This window comes from Uloborus diversus, unplaced genomic scaffold (assembly GCF_026930045.1).
Source record: "Uloborus diversus isolate 005 unplaced genomic scaffold, Udiv.v.3.1 scaffold_589, whole genome shotgun sequence".
In the NCBI taxonomy this organism is placed as follows: Eukaryota; Metazoa; Arthropoda; class Arachnida; order Araneae; family Uloboridae; genus Uloborus; species Uloborus diversus.
The window spans coordinates 9678-33420 of NW_026558779.1; the positions used below are offsets into that span (position 1 = coordinate 9678).

Below are 23743 nucleotides of genomic sequence, written 5' to 3' on the forward strand. Positions count from 1 at the left end.
AATGGCAAAATTTATATATATATATACAGGGTCGTTGAGGTAAATCCGGAATTTGTTTATTACCTGCCCTCTAGCGGTTGTTGAGTGCATATTTGCGAATAGGTTATCTAATGTGTAGTTCATATCGTCACGTGGCACGTGTATATAGACACGTTACAACAAGCAACAACATGAGCCGGGAACAAGACAGAAGAGCAGCGATCCTCGAGTCCCTTCGTGCCGGTAAATCACCAAAGGAGATTATTGAGTGCTTATCTTCAGGTCAGTTGAGTGGATGCTTCAGAAATGCCCACCGTCATGCACACCAAATTTCCAGCAGTGGTCATGGTCCTTGGGGTTATCAGCAGCGAAGGGGATGTTATGCCACCTCATTTCTTTGAAGAAGGTCTCAGAATCAACGCCGATGGTACGGTACATATTGGAAATGGTAGTCAAGCCCTGGATGGACATGGTGGCCGCCGGAAGAGATTATGTCTTCCAGCAGGACTCAGCGCCAGCTCACAAGTCGAGAAAAACCCAAGCGTGGCTTCACAGTAATGTGCCCTACCACTGGACACCCGACTTATGGCCATCCTCCAGCCCGGACTGCAATCCTCTCGATTACTACTTTTGGGGCGTAGTTGAGGAAAAGGTTAATGCAAAATTTCATAATACCAAGGACGTGCTGAGAGCAACCATTACTGAGGTGGTGCCCAACGTGGACAGGAAGGAAGTGAAACATGCATGCGGTTGGTTCCAGTCACGTCTTGAGCGAGTGGTGGCAGCTAACGGCGGCTATATAGAATAATTTCTTTCTATAACATATTTTCTATAATATTGAAAAGTTGTGTACAAAATAAATCCTTTTTGTTTGCGTTATAAGAGTTTTAATACTTGTGTCCCATTTTCCGGATTTACCTCAACGGCCCTGTATGTATATATATATATATATATATATATATATATATATATATATATATATATATATTTATTTATGTATATCAAACAGAATTAAATTGCTAAGGTTGTGAGAGATTTGAAGGATCCTTCCTCTTCCCTTTCTTACTCTTGTCACCATTTTCCTGACATGATGTTAAACATGATGTTCTGTTTAGAACTAAACGAGCTTACTTTCCCGCATACCAATATCGACTTTCTAGGATCTGATCAATATTCTCAAAATTAGCTAAAATCGCAAATTATTTCAAATATATTTTTTAAACACTTTAAGTTGATTTCTAGAAATAAAATATGTCTCGCTCATCGAAAGAATTATGTGCGCAAAAAATAAATAGACAAACAAATTAAGTAGGAGCACCTTTTAAACAAAGCAGCAAATACATTTTTCCATTAAAAAAAACCTTTAATTGCTTTCAAAAAGAAAAGAAAATAATTAAAATTAAAAGCTCATTAAAATAAATACATCACATCAAAAAAAAAAAAAAAAAAAAAAAAAAAATCCTGTTGCCAAAAAATAATTTTTAAAATTAATTAATGCATCTTTCAAAAATAAATGAAAACAATAAAATGTCTACTTAAAGAAATAATTTTCATTGTCGAAAAAAAAAATCATCTGAGCAAATTTTTATGCAAGACTATCAAGGACTCCGAACAAGGCCGAATTTAGCTCCATGCTGCCTCTATGCAGATTTGGAATCTGCTGCCCCCCCCCCCCCCCCCAAAAAGCAAAAGCTCAAAAACACGCAAAAAAGTGTTCCTGAAATTTAAACTATCAATCTTATGAAGAAATGATGACGTTTCACATTCAGGGGCGCCCCGATGAGAGGTCACAGCAATCTCTCAAAAAACTCCTTATTCAGCAAATTTTGATCATGATTCAGAAAATTTAGAGATGACACTGCAACATATTTTTTTCTTTTTTTAAATTCTAAAAACTGTTTTTTAATGACACCTAACGATCCTTCTGATTAGATGCTATGTATGTATGTATGATATGCATATAAGCTCGTGTTTTATCATTCGGTAAAATTAGAATTCTCCCCCTCCCAAAAATTTTAGTTCGATGCTCCTATGTTTATATTATTTAATTTTTTACATCGTTCATGGCTCAAGTACTGCTCTTGGGCATGTTATCAAGTGATGCACATAAGATCAATCTAAATAATATTTACAACATGTATATTTATTTGCATTTGTCAATTAATAGAGCATGTTTTTTTTTTCATGGCCTTATAGTATCATAAAACATGTTCTCTTTCATTCTTTGAAGTTTTAAAACATCTCCTTGTAATGGCAACGCAGATGAATTACTGAAAAATGATATAGACTTAAGTTAGATCTATAAGGTAAAATATAATAATAGAAAATGGGGATATAAAGAGTAACCAAGATTTTTCTAGAATGCTAAGCATGTTAGTATATTCCATATAAGATAGCATCTTTATTTTCAGGGGAAAAAAAACTAACTTCTTTGTTGTTTCATTATTTCTTATTATTTGCTAAAAAAGACATTTTGAATTTAGAAGGGGGGAGAAAAGAAAAAAAAAAAAAAAAAAAACACGATTACATTCCCAATAAATTGTTACCTTTTTTATCAAGTTACGGTATTAGTGCTCTTTTGATCAAAACTGTATTTTGAAATCAAACCTGGCTCAATTATTTAATATATATATTGTTGAATCTTTGATGAGCACTGAACTTTAGTGTCTTGTGTGTTTACTGTTTTATCAGTTGTCATCTTTATTTATAGCAGCATCTTTATCCTGTTTTTTTTTTCATCTACAAATCAACGATTTGAAAAACTTCCTCTGTTATTACGTTCCCTCTCTTTTGTTCTTACCGCTCCTCACTGCATTACGTTGCAAAGTCTTAAGTTTCTGCTTTTGAAAATTACCCATTTGGAAAAAAAAAAAACATATCATGCTTAAAAATTCTTTGATGAGACACTTTTTTGTTCTTTGGTTTTTAATTTAGCATGTTTCCTTTATTTAAAATCATTCAGCCTTTTTTATTCGTCACTTATTTTTATTTGCCTGAGACAATATTAACAGAAAACAATTTTTAAATATTAGTAATGTAAAAAAGAAAATAAACGTCAATCACTCAAGAAACCAGTGCTGAATAAACTTAGATATAGCACTAAAATCTTAGTCAAACTCCAATCTTGTTGCGAATTCTGGATAAACGCAAAGACACTTTTTGAAATTGACATCCTCTTTTTGTCTTCACTTACTATTTTACACTGATCAATTACCATGATTGAAAAATATTTGATTTTCATAAAATGTGTGAAAGAAATCATTATTAAATGATAAGAAAAATTGTATCTGTGAAAAATGAAAGAATGTGAATATTTTACTTTCAAGAATAAAAAATAATTTAACAAACGTGTAATTAAAGCAAAATTTGCCGCCCTTGAAAATTTTGCCGCCCTAGGCAGCTGCCTACTTTGCCAATTGAGAAATTGGTCCTTGACTCCGAATTTCTCCCCCAAAAACTGAATACATAAATTGAAACTTTAGAGTGAAAATAAATACAAACCATAATAATAAAAATAATTATTTCACAGTAAAAACTATGACTCTGGAGTAAGAGTCAATTTGATTTTGGGATAAAAGAGTTAGATTCGAGAGCCAAAAGTTTTTAATTCAAAGACTCGAGTTGGAATCGGTCATTTTCCCTCAAGTCCGCAAGTGTGCTAATGTTTGTGGAGTTGGAATTGGACTTATTTTTGATACAGGAGTCGGAGTTGAATTTCCAAGAGTCAGAGTCAGTCATTCAGAGTCAGACTCCTCCATGTATAAATTTTTGTCAAAGCTAGGAAGTCAGAGTCGAAGAGGGGTAGTCGGAGTCCGTCTAATTTTTGGGCACAGGAGTAGGAGTCCAGTGCACCAAAAATTCTTGGAGATGGAGTCGGGAGTAGGTTGTCGAGAGCTATTTCCAACTACATTTGTTTGAAGTAAATCCGTCTTTATGTTCGGAATCTATGCTGACTTTCAATTTCCCTGTAAGCAGTAAAGTTTAAGAGATTTGAACTGTTCAAAATTGAACAGAAAGTTGTTCAAATAAAAAACATATTTTCGATACATGTTCTTCACCAAAAGCTTTTTCCTATAAAGTTTGCTTGAAGCCATTACGCCTCTAAGTTCTAGATTTATTTTTGCCTTGAATTTCCCCGTAGGCACTAATGGTAAGTATTTTTGAACTGTTGAAAATTGAACGAAAATTGTTCAAATCAAAAAGTGAAATATGGGAATGAGGTGTATTCGGCGAGATCTTTCGAACAATTTTTTTTTGTTCAAATCGGACTATTCACTCAACAGTTATTAGGTTGGGGGGGGGGGGGGGGGGTTGGAGGCAAACAGACAAACCGACAGACATTTCCCCCATCTCAAAACCCTACTTTCCTATTTTCAATTTTTCGATATTTATTTAATTATTTTATTTATTTTCGACTTTTTTTGTTTTTTGCGACATTTTTAAGATGCATTAAGCCTTCTTTCATGTATTTTTTCTTCTTTCTCTGACTTTTACTGGGAAAGTAGGCTAAAAAGGGAAGTTTTTGTTTTATTAGGAGGTTTTTAAGAAACTCTTATAATCAAGCGTCAACTTTTTCTTTATAACGAAATTTAGGAAAACTTCATTGTTTTCTTCCTCCTCGAGTTAACCTCTACACAGTAGAAAAAAAATTGGTTCCATGATTTTTCTCTGCCATCCCCTCAGAGAAAAACAAGGAATTGTACTGATATGTATGCTATCAAGAAAAATTCTTGCTTAAGTAATTTTACTATGGTAGCGATATGAAAGACTTACATTTCTAAGAGATTTTCTATTTGCCTGCAAATATAGATTAAAAATATGCTATCCTTTTTGGGAAAATACATTTGTTTTTCCAAAGTATTGAGAGTAAATTTACCCCTCTAAAAAAGTGCCGCCTGGGGCAAACACCCCCTCCACCCCACTCTAGCTATGCACCTGGCCTCACATATCCCCTCCCCCCCCTCTATCACCTCAACTGTATTTAGTCAATACAAGTGTAGTGCAATTGGAAAACCGGGATTTGAAACTGAAGCAGGCTTTCAAGTGCAAGTAAAGTAAGTTCGTACGCAAAATGTATATATATATTACTACTACATTTGAGCGTGTTATTATTAGAACTCATGAAATCAAAGAAGCAAATAACTAATACACATTATTTTGAGGAAATTTATGATCTTTGTGAGATTGGCATAAAAGACCAGCTTGGTGGGAGGGCTACCATTGTTTGTGATTGATAAACTTCTGAATGTTATGTTGTAATTAACTCAGTGCATCAGATTACTTTTAATACCTTCTTCGATGCTTTGACTTTGTATGTGGTGTCAATGCTGAAAATTCAGATTCACTCATATGTGGATGAAAATTACATCAACAACCTGAAAAAGGCGATAATGTCGAAAATATTCACATGTGACCAAAAAATTGAGCAAATTAGTTTTACTTTTTCATTTTATTTTTTCTAAACATGCACGCCTCCCAGGACACTCTTCTTCGCCTACTAGGGAGGTGTGCACCTCCCTGCCTCAGTTTGAGAACCCCAGCCTTAGAGCAAGCAGAAAAACCCTTTTAAAACTTGCACCCCAGTTTGTTTTGACGTGCAGTGGCAAATTTAATATGTCGCAAATGTTGCAGTTGCAAGAGGCTCCCCATGACTGTACGCCCCGTAGGAGTTACAAAAATGCTTATGAGAAATGTTTTACAAGTTCCATGAAAGAGAAAGAGGGCCCCAAAATGTATTTCGACGAACCTCAAACTTGTAACTCCACCAAAGCGGTACAGAAAAGACTGCATTACTGTGATTCATATAACAAATATCCAAAAAATAAAAATTACTGCCGGTTCAATGGGAATCTAACAAAATGTCCCAAAAACCGGTTTGGCCATCTCATATTTGTTTCCAAGTTGGTCTCCAATTCGGCAATATATCACCAAATGATCAGTCTAAGATGCTATATTAGTTTTGCATTGAAATAAGTAATTGATAGCCACAAGAAAAATTAGTAAATAGGCCATTCAGAACACCTGATTGAAAACAAAAAGGGAAGTGCACAGCTGAATCTTACGCAGACCCCACATATGAAATTTTAACCTTCTAACAGCTTACCATTTTTGAGTTATTACTTATGAGAGATACATACGTGCATCCAGCCACAAAAAACAATGCAATAATTAACTTGTTTGTACCTGAATCCAGTATTAAAAATTCTTTCAGGGCTGACTAAAATAGATATTCATACTGAAATTCAAGTAAAAATTTTTATATGAAAATAATAGCTCCCTTTATTTTGTATTAAAAAGTAAAACAGCAAAGGTCCCTTTTCTTTTAAAAAAAAAACATCGGCCAATTCCATTGGCTTTGCGATGTTTTTTAAGGTCGATGGGCCGATGTTTCCTCCAAGTTAGCATTGGCTGCCAATGCCGATGGCTTAATTGTTGAACCATCGGCATCGATGCATCGGTCGAGTCCTAATATTTTCTCTTTCCATTTTGGTACTATCCCAGACAAACCCGAGTAAGTTTTTCAGTAATTTTATGAAATTCTTCATGCATTATTTTCTTTAATTGTTCAAAAGTACTAATTATTAAAAATAATTTCAATATTTTTTATAATTAGTACTTTTTTAATTTGCAGCAAAAGACAGCAATCTATCCTTAAGTGTCATGATTATTGGCTAATACTTGCAAAAAAATTTGACAGGACTTTTAAAGAGCTTTGAATAGATACAAGCTTTCAATCCTCATTCAGATTTGAAAAAAAAAATATTTACTGTTTTTAACAAATTGTTAATATCTTGTTTATGCCTATCAGCCATAAATATCTTCAGTAATTTTTGATATAATTTGAGCATTTATGGATATTTTTAAGTGATAGTAATTTTGTGAAAACTTTGTTAAGTCTAAACAGGCTCCTGATTTTTCTCAAAATATTCCAAACAGTAAAAAACACCTTTAAGACACAAGTAACAAAAAAAAAAAAAAAAAAAAAAAAAAAAAAAAAAAAAAAAAAAAAAAAAAAAAGCAAATTAACAAAATGAAATGCAAGTATATTTCAGGGTTTCAAGAAGTCCCCTTTTCTTGCAAATAACATTGAAACCTTATGAATGCAAATACGTCTGAAAATAGGTCAACTTTTGTAGTTTGGAGAAGGGTTTACCCGAAACCTTGAATTATGCATAAAAACTCTGCAATTTCTATTGCTGCTATTTGTACATCTAATGATAATTTTGATTTTTAACTCATATCAATGATTAATAAAATTTTTATACAATGGCACTGATTCAAAAAAATAATAAATAAATAAGTCCAAAAGAAAAAGGATAAAGGAAACAGTGGTAGAATTATTTGAAAATTAAAAAGTGAAGGAGTGATTAAAATGAAAAACAAGCCATGAAAATTTAGATTTAAAGTATAGCTAACTACTAAAATGATATTTAATTTGTTTCAAATGCTTGTTCATTACAGATTTAACTTCCCCTTTAATTTCAAACATATTTAAGAAGTGAAAAGTGATAAATTTAATTAGTTTAGCAATTAGTTAAACAGTTAATTTACATGCAAAAATATGAAACTTTTTTTTCAAACCTGCGTCCACATTCATTGCAAGAATAGGGTCTCTCTCCTGTGTGAGTCAAGCGATGTTTTGATAAAGCACCAGCAGACGGAAATTTTTTTGGGCAAAAATCACATTCAAATGGCTTTTCTCCAGTATGCTTGCGGATGTGAATAGCCAGTAATGATTGTCCATGAAATGCTTTGTCACAAAATTGGCATTTATGGTTTTTTCTACGTTGAACTTCACCAGTGTGGGAACGAAGATGCTCCCGAAGATTATCCTAATATAAAAAGAAGTTCATGTAATGATTTAATTTACAAATGATAACAAACAAAAACTGTTAAAGGACATAAGTGACATTTTTAAAAAAATTTAGTTAGCTGTGGTTTTCCCATGCTTGTATGTAGAGACATCGACTAATGTAGCAGAGAAGTCAATTCTTGTACAACAAAGCACTTTATTTAGGATCACATTTTTCGTTTAGTGCAGAAAGGGCGTAAGTCCTTGACTTATGCCCTTTCTGCACTAAACACAAAGGAAAAAATAGTAAGACGCAATGGAAAGATCGTAGAAGAACTAGAAATTTTGGCGTAATGAAGTAAAAACAAATAATTCCTTTGGTCTAATATAATTTCGGTAATGGTAGGTTTGTCATTTCGGGGGGTTAGGAGGGGGGTTTCGAAATCACGGAATCCGAATGAAATTCGCTAATTTCTCAGGGGTTTTATTAACATCACTCTAGGAACAGCAAAAATATAAAAAACGCTGCAAAATAAGAACAACACTGCAGGAGACTTTTTCTAGAAATAACACTGAAGAAATTTAATAAGATTGCTCATGACTTTCCTCTGAGAGGACATTCGTTTGTTCTTTGCCAGATTATAACCATGTGAGATCCAACCTCTTATAAGTGAAATAAAGAAATTATATCAAGATTCACTGTCAAATCAGTTGAAAACAATGAAATATGTAACTGTTCAAACAGGCGCCCTTCATTTTTTAAGAGGAGTTATCTCCCAAATTGAGATTTTGGAAAAATATTCTACTGGACGACAAATGTTTTCAATAATCAACCATCAACATTCATGATGCTTAAATATTCGATAGAACATCAAAGGAACGATTTCAGGCTAGTTATTTTATAGAGTTTTCAAGAGAATATTGCAAAGTAACGTTTGTCGACTGCACTACCTTTGCCCATATTGAGTATAAAGGGAAAATTTTCATATTGTTGAAAACAAATATCAAGATGATTATTCAGTGCAATTTTGAACATAGTCATACTAATATGTATATCGAACTTGGTACAGAAAACTAGACAAGAGTAGATTAGAAAAAAAGATTTCCACAGAGGATGTATTTGATGAATATGAATATAGTTTTATACACATGTAAAACTTTTGCTTTTTATCTCAGTTTGTTAGTTTTTGTATATATATATATATATATATATATATATATATATATATATATATATATATATATATATATATATATATATATATATATATATATATATTATTTTTTAGACTTTATTATTTCACTAAAACAAGACGAGAAAAAGAGGAAAATACATGTTTTTTTTTTCTTTTTAAGATAGTGAATTTATGAGTAAGGACTTTACTAATTATTTTTGTCACTTTGTAATATTTTTTATTATCACAAATCAGTTTGAAACAAATCTGTTTCACTTGATTTATATTTTCATCACTGTAAACTAGTCTTTCAGGATATTTATTGCAGAAAGGGCATAAGTCCAAATTCAAATTTTTTTTTTAAATTAATTTTAGTGACGAAATGAAACATAATTTAAGGTGAGGTAATGATCCCACTTGTAGCTAGATTAGTCATAAAATTTTTTGTAGAATTTAGTTCATTTCTGAATGAAATAATCACTTATTATTGATTCCTAAAAAGTTGCATTAGTTAGATTTATGCCCTTTCTGAAATAATCGATTCAATTGCGTAATGACTTAAAAATGCATAATCTGTCATAATTCAGGGATGAGCAGTTTAAGAACTGAAGCTGCATCAAGGAGTCAAAAAAAGTGAAGAGCATTCTTGCTACATTAATTTTAATGTCTACAATGTTGTACACAAAATGCTCACTTTGAAAATGCTATTGAAGCAATCCACTCCACTCAGAGTTTCAACCCTGGACCAGTTGGCTGAAAGTCCAAAGCATCTACTGTAAAAGCTACCCGAATCTCCCTTTTGACTATTCAAGCAGAAATTTGTAATTCAACCAAACAAATCCAATTGGATTCTTAAAGTTTAAATGGTTTATAATAGACAAAATATGAATTGTCTGCTTTTTTTGCCGAAAACAGGGGAAAATACCTAAAAAATGATATCCTACTTCAGTTAGATGACATACTGAGCAAGTTATGTAATTGCTACAAAAAAAAAGAGAAATTGTTAGTTGCTTATTTGTAAAAGAACATACGTCAGCAATAAGTTTTATCGTTGCACTAGGCCATGCATTCTCATAAAAATATTTCATTTGGGTAATCTAGTAAAATGAAAGAACTTGAGGGAAAAAACGAAGCACTCTCACTTTAAAAAATCATTTTAAAAGCCTTTCTTTCACAGCAGAGTGAGACAGAGAAAAGAACTTCTAAAGTACTTTAAAACATTGTATGCATCCTTTTAATTATTACTGGTTTAGTTACATCTAAAAAACTATACAAGAGGAATATTATGTTAATGTTTATAGAAGACTTGGTACCTGAAAAATATGCATACATAGCAAAACTAGAATAATTTATAAATGCTAGAAAATGAAAAGAAAAATGTTTAGCCCATTTCTTTCTTCATCTGTGTTTCCAGTCAATCTTAAACAAAGTTGTATCCAAATGTTAGTTATGAACTTCTGTCAAGCTTTACGGCTATATCCTTACAACAGCTTAACTAAATTTCCTTTCTTTGGTTAAAAAATAATAAAATATGATTATGCCATTGATTTTATAAAGAAATGTAAGTATACCTTTCTGGTGTAAACTCGATTGCACAATTCACAAGGAAATGATGGCATGGGTAAACCAGAACACCTTGATATGCGTAAATGTCGATCAAGGTGAAACTTTCTAGTAAAATTTTTATGACACACAGCACAAGTAAAAATTGTTTGATTTGGTAAGCGATCTAAAGCTCCAGGATCTTCAGAAGGATCAGGTTTTTCAGCCTGTAAGAAAAATAATATTAACATTTATTTCTCATATAAATTAAATTTAAAATATTTTTCTTCTTAATAAATTGAAAAAAAGCTCATTAATCCTTTGCAATAAAGTTTATCATTAGTTTTTAATAGTGCATTACACTAACTTAGTAAAAAAAAGGAAGACATTTTTGATAAAAGAAAGGCGTAAATTAATTTTAAATATATTGAGTGTTTATAAAGTCTTGCGCTAAAAAAGAAAATTTATTTAAAAACAAAATAGTGAAGATTTACATAAATTTCTGTTTCATTTCAATCCTTACCTCATCAAGCCCCTCCCCCTCCCCCATTGAAAATTAGCAAAAACTTAAAATGGCGTCTATGAAAGAAAAAAGAGGATTTGAGGGTCTACTTCCTGAACCTTTGATTTTAACACATATTGCCAATTCTAATATGATAGTTTAATTATATTTCTATAAGAGAAGTGCTATGAGCAAACCTTCACCCCAAAAAAGTAAAGTCTGGTTGCGTTGGTGCCTGGCAAAAAGTCGCAAAAATTGTCTGAATCTTTTCACAGCTTTGAAAAGTGTACACATAGAACAGGAATAATGTTGCAAAAAACAAAACATTTTTGAAATAAGGATTTTTTTTAAAAAAAAAAGCAAAAAAAAAAAGTATTTAAATCTTGAATAGTATTTTAAAGCTGAATTTTTTAAAAAATCAGTACAAGATATAAACAAACTGTAATTGCATACAAAATTACAAAAGTTCATAAAAAAAAACTAACTACAAAAATAACTTAAGTTTTTACTAGTATTGTTAACTAGGCAATTACTACATCAAAAGCATGCAAGTAAATTTCCATATCATACATGATTTCAACTAAAAGTCTCATTGCGAAGTTCGAAAACAAAATTACAAACCTTAATGGCTGGTGCAGTTGTATCTAGAGATGAATAATCAGTAAGAAGGTCCACCATAAAGGCTCTAGCATCTTCGTTATTGGAAGTAGTAGTTTCAGATTGAGTAAGAATTTCAACAGAACCGTTGGCAGCATCAGATGAGCCATTAGTCACAACAGGAGGGTCATCAATATCATTTCTAGATTCATCAAAATGTATATTAGGTCCATTATGACCTGAAGAAGGATCAACACTTTTAGAAGCTTGCTTACTGTTAACTTGTTTATCGACAACTGCTATTTCATTGGCATCAGATGTTGGAACATCAATCTCCACATCCTGACTTGATGCTTGAGAGATATCATTTGAAGATTTAGCACTTGTGGACTTCACACTATTTGGTTTGTCGTCTTTTTTACGCAATGGTCTACGACCTCTTCTTCCTTTAGATACAACTTTAGCAGCTGATTTAGATGCTTGCTTCTCTTCATGAACTAAAAAGAGCAAAATAAAAGAATGTGATGTATATTGAAAATTGCACCCAAATTAACATTTTATTCTTTGTTTTGTGACATTAAGTAGAAAATTAAATTCCCTATTTTAGGTACTTTTCTTTAAACAACATGAAAAGGGAGGGGGGGGGGGAATCAAAACTATGGTCAAAGTATAGTGAAAGAAAATTACAATACTTTATGCACTGTAGAAGAAACTGCTCATCACTTTGAAAACAAATGTGCAAATGATAAGACTGCAAAAAAGATTGCATAATTCAATACATAAGAGTTGTAAATTAAATAGAAGTAGGGACACTTTGGGGGGAGGGGGGCACACAAAAAATCAGTTATACTTTCAATATATAGATATATAACCATAACCATTACTTCATTCATCTAATAACTTGATAAATTTTTTGCACTTCTTGAATAATATTGGTAACACTTCAAAAATGTAGCTTTTGAAACAAAATTTGCAAAATTTTTGAAGTCTTCCTCTAAACCAGTGGTGCCTAACTATTTTCTACCCAAGAGTCTTACCTCACATTAAAATGATTATTGCTGGCCAGAACACATAAAATTTGAAAATATTTAAAAGTTTTCTAAATAACATGGTAAAGTATGGAAAAAGGAAAAAAAATTAAAACCTATCAATAACAACAATTACTCGATGCTTCTTTTACTTAATTTCATTTCTTTTCAGAAACCAATTTCTGAATATTTGAATCCAAATTTATAACATTGTCATTAATCATGCTTTTCGACTTGTAGCATTTAAACAAAACAATGGGCTGCTTGGATCAGCTTTGTGGGCCATAGGTCGGGAAACAATGCCCTAAACAATGAAAATTTTGTAAAATTAAGCCTTCATAATGTAATCTTTTCATGAACTATTGAAATGTATTAGCTCTAAGAATGCCTTATGCTTATAGTAAAATGAATAGCTTTAAATTTGCGTCTGGATTTTTGGTATGGTTACTCCCGGTAGTAAAAGCAGCACGACCCTGCGACATGCATCTCAGAATCTTGAGAAAGTCTGCAAACTATTTCTTATTTTGAGACGAAAAAACTTAAAATTTTTTAAGAAAAAGAAATTTTAACTATCAGCTAATGAAGATTTGTACCATATTTTCAGGGATATAATCTACAGGTTGCATCCTTGCATTGGCATCTTATTTTTTTTGGTGCCAATTTAGATTTTATGATTGATATAATATTAATTAATACTGGTCTACGGACCAGTTTTTGATTTTTAATCAATGTTGTAGAGGGCCGAAAAAAATTCTGCTACCGGATGGTTGCTTAGCCCACACTGGAACGCTCTTACAGGGTTGGCATAAAAGAATATCTCGGTTTTAAAAACTTATATTTCATAAACCATTACACTTAGCACAACAAATGATACATAAAAATAAAAAGAACATTTGAAGTTTGTTTTTCATTTGCAAATGTTTGATGTTTGAGCCTTTAGTACATACATTTAACATACATTTTGAAGCGTTTCACGGTCAAGTTTTTGGAAGGCTGCACATATGCAATCTTTCAGTTCTTGCTATGCAGTGGGGGTGTATAAAAGTTGTCTTTGACAAAACCGCATGAAAAAAAGATCACTTTTGCTTAAGTCTGGGGTTCTGGCTGGCCAATGCATAAAGGGTAAATCATCATCACCTGTATGGCCAATCCAGCGTAGTAGAACGTCAGTGACATTGCAAAGTGGGAGTTTTGGAGGTAAAAACAAACATTATTGCCGATTCCAATACAGTAGTTAATACACGTGTCAGGACTGTCGTGGGCAAAAACCCCCCTCCAGAAGGAATTTCCGGCTGTGCTGGTGCGGAACGTGCAACGTTTAAGTAATCACGTACGTTCAAAAAAACTTAGACAGTTTATCTTTATATTTATGCATCATTTTTGCAGTAAGTGTAATAGTTTATGAAATATAAATTTTTAAAACCAGGATGTCCTTCTATGCAAACCCTGTATATAAAATGGGTAGATAAGCAGCAAAATTATTTTTAAAAAAACCTTCCAGTCATTAGAATGAATTAAAATAAGTATGTTTTTTAAAAAGCATGTCAAAGTGTTAAAAAAAAAGAACAAAAAACAAAACAGGCATCAGAACCCCTTAAAGCACGATTCGACCAACTAGGCCACCCCAAATCAGAAGCACGGTACTGATCAACAACATCCTGTCCTGTTTGGAATTTGGATACGAGTTCAAAAATGAGGAAGCGTTGTGGGTTACAGCCTATACCATTGTTCCCTACATGTAGCATTCACAAAGAAAAAAAATTGACATAAGACACATGAATGTAAAGCAGATATAGCACATATGGCTTTAAAATGATATATGTCTGATGATAGCTGGTATTTTTACGAGTCTTATTTCTCATTGTATCAACTGATATACTTGCGTAAGATCTTATTTTTTTAAAGCTACAAATATCATTACTGAATCAACTGTTCAGTGTTATTATAGTACATAATTTTATTATAACTACATACTGTACATACCGTATTGGTTTATTTTATGTCTCTCCAGTGGCGTAGATAGGGAGGGGTGGTTTGCCATGGGCGGCACTTTTTGGGGGGCGGCAAATTCACACCTTTGATGCGGAAAAATTTAATGCATTTTCCCAATAAGGAAATCATGCTTTTGATCTATTACTGGAGGCAAAAGTCTTCCAATTGTAAGGTTTTAGTACGACTACGACAATAAAATTACTCTAATACAAAACATGCAATCACATGTTTTGTAATAGAGTGGTTAGTTATGGTTTGTATTAGAGTGGTATACTATTAGTTGTAATATTATTTGTGGACATCTCAGCACTATTGTTGTTTTTCCTCTTCTTTTGTCTGAAGCTACAGACTGAAGGAGGTGGTAGTGTAAAGTCAAGGAACCATGTTTTTTTTCTTTTCTTTTTGCTGTTAAGGTTAACTATTAAAGAGGAAACAATAAATTTCATAACTTTTTGTTCTATGATGAAGCTACTACTTGATTTTAAGTAAGTTCCTACAGGAAACCACCATATTTAAAAAAGTACTCAACAAGAGTAAAAGGGGAGAGGTTTCAAATGGTGGGTGATTTCTTGCTCATTTTCAGGATTGCATTATCTATTTCAACAATTGGTTTGATTAGTCATTGACTACAAAATTAACTCGAATAATAATTGCTTTTACTCCTGTATTATATCAACTAATTCCTTTATACAATGAGTTTTACATTTAGTCATGTATTTTAAAGAAAGGTTTTTAATTAGTAAAATGATCTCTAGGCCAAATCTTAGAACATTTCGACTTCCATTGGTGAAAAAGAGAATCATCCAAATTTGGTAATTATCCAAATTTGCTACCAGATCTAATGAAGGGTAGGGGATGAGGCTTGCTCGTACCCTGAGTGGTAACTTCTGAGTTTCTCAACATTAGGTGAGTCGCTCAAGCATGGATCCAAAAGGGAGTACAAATTCATGAGGGTGGTCTAGCCCTGACCTTTCCTGTATAATGATTAAAGATAGTCTAAGTGTGTATTTAGGACATCAACTTTGAACTTTATAATCCCAATGTCTCCCAAAATAGCTTAAAGTTGGGTTTTTGAAACTTAAACTTCAGAAAAATTCTGAGGTAAGGACCCCAGATGTGCACGAAATCACTTAATGCCATCACAGATGGCTCCAAATTTCGTTTTTAGACATTTCTGAGGGAAGACCGCAACCCCCCCCCCCCTTTTTTTTTGCTCAGTTGTGAAAAGCTTAAGATGAGCAACAGTTTCGAAAAATATTTTGGGTGGAAAACCCTTCTCTGAATTCTCTCTCATAATGCTGTCCGTCAAACAATGGCTAAAGCCACGTTTGTAGGAAGTCATTTTCAAGTTTCAAGGGGAGACGGAAAAACCATTTGACTTCCCAACATTTTTGGAAACATTTGGCATCAAAGACAGCCTACAATTGCGTTTTTGAAACTTCGTCGGTGAAAAATTTTCAGAAAGCTCCTGAATGCTCCCTATTCTCTTTAATGTCATCAAAGATGGACTAAAATTGATTTCTAGTTTGAAAATATTTCTGCAGGAAAATCCAGTCTTTGTTGGAATTAGGGGAGACCTGTACACCACTAGATACAGCCTACATTTACGTGTTTTTCAGTTTTGTTGAAAAGCTTTCTGAACAGCGCCCCCGAACTATCCCCAATATCTTCAGGTATTCAAAGATAGCCTAAAAATGCTTTTTTAACACTTAAGTTTCAGAAATTTTCCTTGAAAAGTCCTGATCCCCTAACATCATCAAAGAATGCATAAAACTAAGTTTAATTTAAAAAAAAAATCTGGAGGGGGCTAAAAGCATTTTTTCTACAAAAGTTACTGAAAATTGCTCAAAATTCCGAATTTTGACTTAACTTTTGGAATGTTTTGGTAGGACTCTGAATTCGTTATTTTTCTTCTGCAAGAAAAATAAGAAGGAAAAAAAATAAGTTTCTTTTCTTGTTTATTAAAATCTTTAAACTCTTTAATGTGTCAACTATTTCCCATCATAAAGGGCGGCAAATTGAGGAACCGCCCCCGGGCGGCAGAAAGTGTAGCTACCCCACCGTGTCTCTCTTTCCTGTTGATCACTGATTTTGTGCATCATAACAGTATTTTATGTTGATTAAAACAGCTTTTGAATACAATTAAAAATTCAGTTCTTTATGTAAGAAATGGTAATGTATAATTAAGGAATGGTTTAAAACAGTTTGAGGTGGTGTTAACAAGTGTCTAAAATAATTAGGTATGTTTATGAAAAATTTTATACCTTTCCTTTTCCACAATGCGAAATTTCGACTTACGCAAGGGGTCTTGGAACACATCCCTCGCCTAAGTCAGGATTCGACTGTACACCATCCAACCACATGTTAAGCAAATACAAGTCAGAAAAGTAATTGCTCAACATACTCTTTTACTCTAAAACTTACACGATGATGGAAACCTTATTTTTAAGCAAAGCCTAAAACAAAATCACTTCTTAGCTAAGTATTATAATGTATTAGTGAATCTTAAAAATGTATTGAATTGTTAAAGAACTTATCTTAGGTTTAAAAGTAAGCTTAATGGATTCATCTATTGTACGAAATATATTACATTAAAAAATCTAATGTAATTAATAACTACAAAGTTTCGAAAATTTGAATAAAATAAAAAAAATCCGATTTAAACAAAAAAAAAAATCGATATAAATAAAAAAATCAGACTTTTTTTTTAATTAAAAAAAAAAAAACCTCACCCTGCAAACTAAAAAATGTAGCTACTACAGTAACGTTGCTACTTATAGCGCAAAACTTCCAACCTCTGATTTAAGTTTATGTGAGAAACAAAAGACAAATTGAAAACAAGTTAATTACTGCCAGACCCATATTTTGCATATTACAGGGTGGCGACAGGAACTGTGAAAAAAAGTTCCCTGACTTTTCCCTGATTAAGTTCACCAAATTTATCTGATTTATGTTAGCAACGACAATGGTTTTCATTCTTTGCTCTACTTGAAATTCATTGTATGTTTGTATAAAATGCAGTATTTTAAAAATTTTAAGTTCTGTAAGTTGTTGAACTAAAGATATATTAAAAAAAAAAATGCTACTTTTTTAATAAAGTGGTTAAAAAAAACATATCAAGTAAATTTTTTAGGGGGGGGGGAACGTACAAAACAGTATACTAAATTTTTCTACAATGGAAAGATTATAGAAAATTAAAAAAAAAACTTTACTTCCAGAAACCACTTTAGCATAAGAATTTTAAGAAACTGAAGTAATGTAGTTATTCTTATATAACTAATTGACATATTTATGCAAAACAGATGAAACCATTTGACATCCATTCATAGGGAGCATTTTTCTAATCAAGAACATAGGTTTTAATGAATAAATACAGCATTTTAACAATAAAAATATTTACCTAAGTACACAAGTTAACTCTATTTCAAATGATTTCAGTATGTAACGCAAAAAGATCTTAGATTGCTTTTGTAACAAACAACATTGAAATGCAAGAAAAAAAAAAAAGCAATTAGTTAATTTTAAAATATATAAAAGAAGAATGCAACTTGGTTATAAAATAAAAGAATCACTTAAGTCTGAAGAAAAGAAAACCTTAATAATCTGCAGTGACAACAAATAGTATAACCGCAAAAAACAAAGTTTTTTTTATTGAAAGTTCAATTTTAGCAATTAAATTAAAAACGCAAAGAAAAAATAACTTTTAAGCTTTTATAGCGTTAATTCAAAAACCAAAGATTTCTTTTTGAAATTGTGATTACAGTACGCTAATTACTTTGAGACAATGGAATAAAGGCAAAGGAGCTAAGGCATTAATGAAGGCTTCCTCTTTGCCTGTATGGTTGTTTATTTTACGTAGCATTGAAAGCGTAAAAGGAAATTTCAAGTTTGGTAAAATAAACAACCTAACAGACACAGAAGCAAGATTCAGTACTTTGACGCTGAGGAAAAAGATGCACAAATATGTGGCAGTGTATAATCGCATCTCATTAATTAATTTTTTTTGAACAGATAATTGGCGGAAAGTGCATAGGTAATTAGAGTACTTAATTCTGTAAAGCAAAAAAAAAAAATTTTTTTTCTTTATAAAATCAATTTTCCCTGATTTTTTCAAAATTCCCCGATATTTCCCTGATTAATAAAGTTCCCTGACTTGTCCCTGATCTCCCTGATAATAGTTTATGCATATGATAGGGCTGTTTTGATTTAAAAAAAAAAAAAAAAAAAAAACCTTTCAGAAGATATTTTTGATCAAAAAAACCGCTACAGAAGGTAATTCCTGCTGCGCTAGTGAGAACAAACGTATAGGAAATTTGTTCAAAAACACTAGGATATGAAATATAAAAATAATCTATAAAATGCAATTATTATTAGTAATAAGGTAAGTACAGCCAATTCCATTTAACTTTTCATCATTGCATAGTTTTAATATTTCTATTACCTTTTACAACAGTGTCAGCATTATTTTCAGTCGTTTTTTCTTCATTCACTAAAAAAAAATCACTGTTTAGTACAAAAACAAATACTACATTATTATACTTCATAGAAAAGGGCTAACTTTGTTAACCCAAGCATCAATGACCTGGTACCTGGGTACTTTTTTGCGACTTTTATCATAATTTTTACGCTTTGTAACAAGATCTTTTTAAAATTGCTTTTAATCCTTGTTATTTACATGAATCTGAACTAAAGAAAGTTGTAATCGTGTTTTCAAAAAAAAAATTTGGGGGGCGTTTTTTAGCCTTTAAAATTTTTACATTTTAATATCCCTCCCCCCTTCGGCATCGCGCCCCCAAGTTGTATAACGCTTTGGGCAATTACATAGTAATTATTTATATTTGATAGGGAAAACAGCATTGTATTCCCCATTAATATTCTTCTGAAGGGTTAGAGAAGAGTATAGTTCAAAAGCATGAACATTTGTAGCAAAGCAAGTTGGGACACCTCAAGCGCGTACCCCCCTCCCCCCTAAAAAAATCTAAAAAATCCTCAGAAACGATTTTTTTTTCCGTTAAAGGTTCGTTTTTCAATTTTTTCTGGTGTAAAACTGAAGAATTGGACTCGCTTCCCATGTCCGAAAATTTTTTCGTGCTGTAAAAAAAAGTAAAATAAATAAAAATTAATAAACACTTGAAAACATTGCAATTACACAGAAGTCACACTGCGGATCGTAAACGCAAAGAAAGTTTCTGTATAATGTACATTTATTCAAATTACATATACAGATATAATTAAGATTTTAAATTAAATTAAGTATACTCATTATATTTCACAGGGCACTACACTCGTTGGTTTTCACCATTCGATCAAATGCTTCGAAATTATCAAAATTTGATCAGTCGTGTCAACACTACATTTTGTTTTGTTATAAAACGAAATCGTTGTGACTTTTGGTTGCTCCAGAACTTCTTTTGTTATGATGTGAAGTGGAAAACAATATTACGGCCTTTGTTGGTTATCTCTTTTTGTTGATGTACGAACATATTGTTACATCATCAATGATACCGAATTAGGAACTTCGTTTCGCTCAATATGTAGACAATAATATTTCAGTTGGAATATATTATCTGTCCCTTTTTTCTTTCTTTTTTTTTTGAGTATACCTACGAATGTCAGACGGCATGACAGCAAAGGTTGAGCAAATGATAGTGAGGATAAAATCACAGATAATATTTTTTGGTACAACAGGCCTATGTGTATATGGTATGAGCTTCATGGGCGTCATGTGGTCCGCGGGTCGTAAGTTGAACATCACTGGTATCTTTACTAATAATAAAGCAGAAAGTCTCTCTGTCCGGAGGATGTCTGGATGTCTGTAGGATATCTGTAGGATGTCTGTGACGCGCATAGCGCCTAAACCGTTCGGCCGATTTTCATGAAATTTGGCACAAAGTTAGTATGTAGCATGGGGGTGTGCACCTCGAAGCGATTTTTCGAAAATTCGATGTGGTTCTTCTTTTATTCCAATTTAAAAAAAACTATCATAAATTACGAAATTATCATAACGTGGAACCGTAACATGGGCACAAGCCAATTGGCGAGAATCTTCTTTACTAATAATAAAGCAGAAAGTCTCTCTGTCTGGAGGATGTCTGTAGGATGTCTGTGACGCGCATAGCGTCTAAACTGTAGCTGTCTGTAGCGTCTAACAAAGTTAGTATATAGCATGGGGGTGTGCACCTCGAAGCGATTTTTCGAAAATTCGATGTGGTTCTGTTTTTATTTCAATTTTAAGAAAAAAACTATCATAAATTACGAAATTATCATAACGTGGAACCGTAACATGGGCACAAGTCAATTGGCGAGATACGAAATTATCATAACGTGGAACTGTAACGTCGGTACAAGCCAATTGGCGAGAAAATTCACCATACATTATCTTCTTCTTCTTTATCTTCTTTACTAATAATAAAGCAGAAAGTCTCTCTGTGCGGAGGATGTCTGGAGGATGTCTGTGACGCGCATAGCGTCTAAACCGTTCGGCCCGATTTTCATGAAATTTGGCACAAAGTTAGTATATAGCATGGGGGTGTGTACCTCGAAGCGATTTTTCGAAAATTCGATGTGGTTCTGTTTTTATTTCAATTTTAAGAAAAAAACTATCATAAATTACGAAATTATCATAACGTGGAACCGTAACATGGGCACAAGTCAATTGGCGAGATACGAAATTATCATAACGTGGAACTGTAACGTCGGTACAAGCCAATTGGCGAGAAAATTCACCATACATTATCTTCTTCTTCTTTATCTTCTTTACTAATAATAAAGCAGAAAGTCTCTCTGTGCGGAGGATGTCTGGAGGATGTCTGTAGGATGTCTGTGACGCGCATAGCGTCTAAACCGTTCGGCCGATTTTCATGAAATTTGGCACAAAGTTAGTATATAGCATGGGGGTGTGCACCTCGAAGCGATTTTTCGAAAATTCGATGTGGTTCTGTTTTTATTTCAATTTTAAGAAAAAAACTATCATAAATTACGAAATTATCATAACGTGGAACCGTAACATAGGCACAAGTCAATTGGCGAGATACGAAATTATCATAACGTGGAACTGTAACGTCGGTACAAGCCAATTGGCGAGAAAATTCACCATACATTATCTTCTTCTTCTTTATCTTCTTTACTAATAATAAAGCAGAAAGTCTCTCTGTCCGGAGGATGTCTGTAGGATGTCTGTGACGCGCATAGCGTATAAACCGTTCGGCCGATTTTCATGAAATTTGGCACAAAGTTAGTATATAGCATGGGGGTGTGCACCTCGAAGCGATTTTTCGAAAATTCGATGTGGTTCTGTTTTTATTACAATTTTAAGAAAAAAACTATCATAAATTACGAAATTATCATAACGTGGAACTGTAACGTCGGTACAAGCCAATTGGCGAGAAAATTCACCATACATTATCTTCTTCTTCTTTATCTTCTTTACTAATAATAAAGCAGAAAGTCTCTCTGTCCGGAGGATGTCTGGATGTCTGTAGGATGTCTGAAGGATGTCTGTAGGATGTCTGTGACGCGCATAGCGCCTAAACCGTTCGGCCCCGATTTTCATGAAATTTAGCACAAAGTTAGTATGTAGCTTGGGGGTGTGCACCTCGAAGCGATTTTTCGAAAATTCGATGCGGTTCTTTTTCTATTCCAATTTTAAGAAAAAAACTATCATAAATTACGAAATTATCCTAACGTGGAACCGTAACATGGGCACAAGCCAATTGGCGAGATACGAAATTATCATAACGTGGAACTGTAACGTCGGTACAAGCCAATTGGCGAGAAAATTCACCATACATTATTTGTAAATATACAAGCGAACCAAAAGACCTTTAATTTTTCTATTAGGGGTGAAGCCGTGCGGGTGCCACTAGTAAATTAATAAAATACTACAAATTCACTATAAAATACCAAAGTGGAAAATCTAATACATCCAGTATTACGAAAAAACTGGAGAAACATTTGTTTCTAACAGACAATTTAGCGTGAAACGTAAACATAGAGCGCTGGAAAACAATAAACCATTTCGTTTTTTGGTAAAAACAGGATACACAAACTTCCCAGATGATGGTGGAAGAAAACGTTTCAATTAAATATAAGAGGTGTCAGAGAAAAAATTATTTACGCTCTAAATCTTCGAAATTCAAAATGGGTACCCGGTTATTGAAAGTAAGGGAAAAGTTTGGTCATTGACGCTAGGGTTAACGTTCAGCATATTCAATAATATTTTGTTCATGAATAACTTAAGTACAATTAATTCGTCCTACTCGTTTAGTATTTTTTGGGTGAAGAAAATTTTGTTAATGTTTTAAAATCTGAATAGTAACACATCGCAAGAATATTTAACTTAAAAATTTTACACTTGCCGACTTAAAAATAATAATAACAATAATACAAGGCATCAAACACAGTATAGAGATCAAGAAATCATTTAAAAAATGCACCACAAAAAATAAATTACAGCTTATAATAAGTATTTTAAGCATATTACTAGCTATCAACCTAATCAAGTGCTTATGCAGGAGTTAAAATCAATGGTGGGATTGCCGGACTCCAGCAAAAATTTCTGAGATTAATTCCGTATTTACTTGAGTATACTACTCCCACAGAAGATCAGATTTTTTTTCTTCACAAGAATTGAGAAATAGACAAAAAATGAAAGACAACTCTAATTTCAGTAGAATTCTGCCGTGTGCAGGTAAAAGGCAGAAACTGCAAATTTTTCATTTTTTTGCAAATTTTTCATTCACTATTCTTCCCCTCTTTGTATGCCATGTTTCACTTTTAATCTTTTCTAATTTGTTATTGTCTGCAACATTTATATTTTTTTGTGTTAATTTAATTACTGTCAGCACTATATATATATATATATATATATATATACACACATATGGCAATGGCAGCAACAAAAGAAACTAGGCGGAATAGTGAACATTTGCAGAGTTAAGCGAAATTGACAGTATTTTTAACGACTCTACAAGCACATTTCATGCATTGAAAATTGGAACTAGGCATAAAAAATTTAGGTATTTGTATTTTCATATTTTGTAGGGTAGCCTGACCAGTGGCTGACCCAGTAAATGAACAAACTCGGAATACGTTTTAAAAAATAGCCTTCAAAAGATTTTTTCTAAATAAATTGTTT

The 23743-nt window shown here is 32.6% G+C and overlaps 1 protein-coding gene across 1 annotated transcript in view; it reads right to left on the bottom strand.

The window, feature by feature from the left end:
- Positions 1-2161: 2161 nt before the first annotated feature.
- The window catches only part of LOC129233655 (zinc finger and SCAN domain-containing protein 5B-like), a 28755-nt gene continuing 7173 nt past the window's right edge, over positions 2162-23743 (bottom strand). The window contains exons 4-8 of the mRNA XM_054867630.1: positions 19049-19096; positions 11612-12084; positions 10518-10715; positions 7561-7811; positions 2162-2249 (exon numbers count right to left, since the gene is read on the bottom strand). Of these exons, the coding sequence (XP_054723605.1) occupies positions 2162-2249; positions 7561-7811; positions 10518-10715; positions 11612-12084; positions 19049-19096 (1058 nt within the window). The remainder of the gene's footprint in view (positions 2250-7560; positions 7812-10517; positions 10716-11611; positions 12085-19048; positions 19097-23743) is intronic.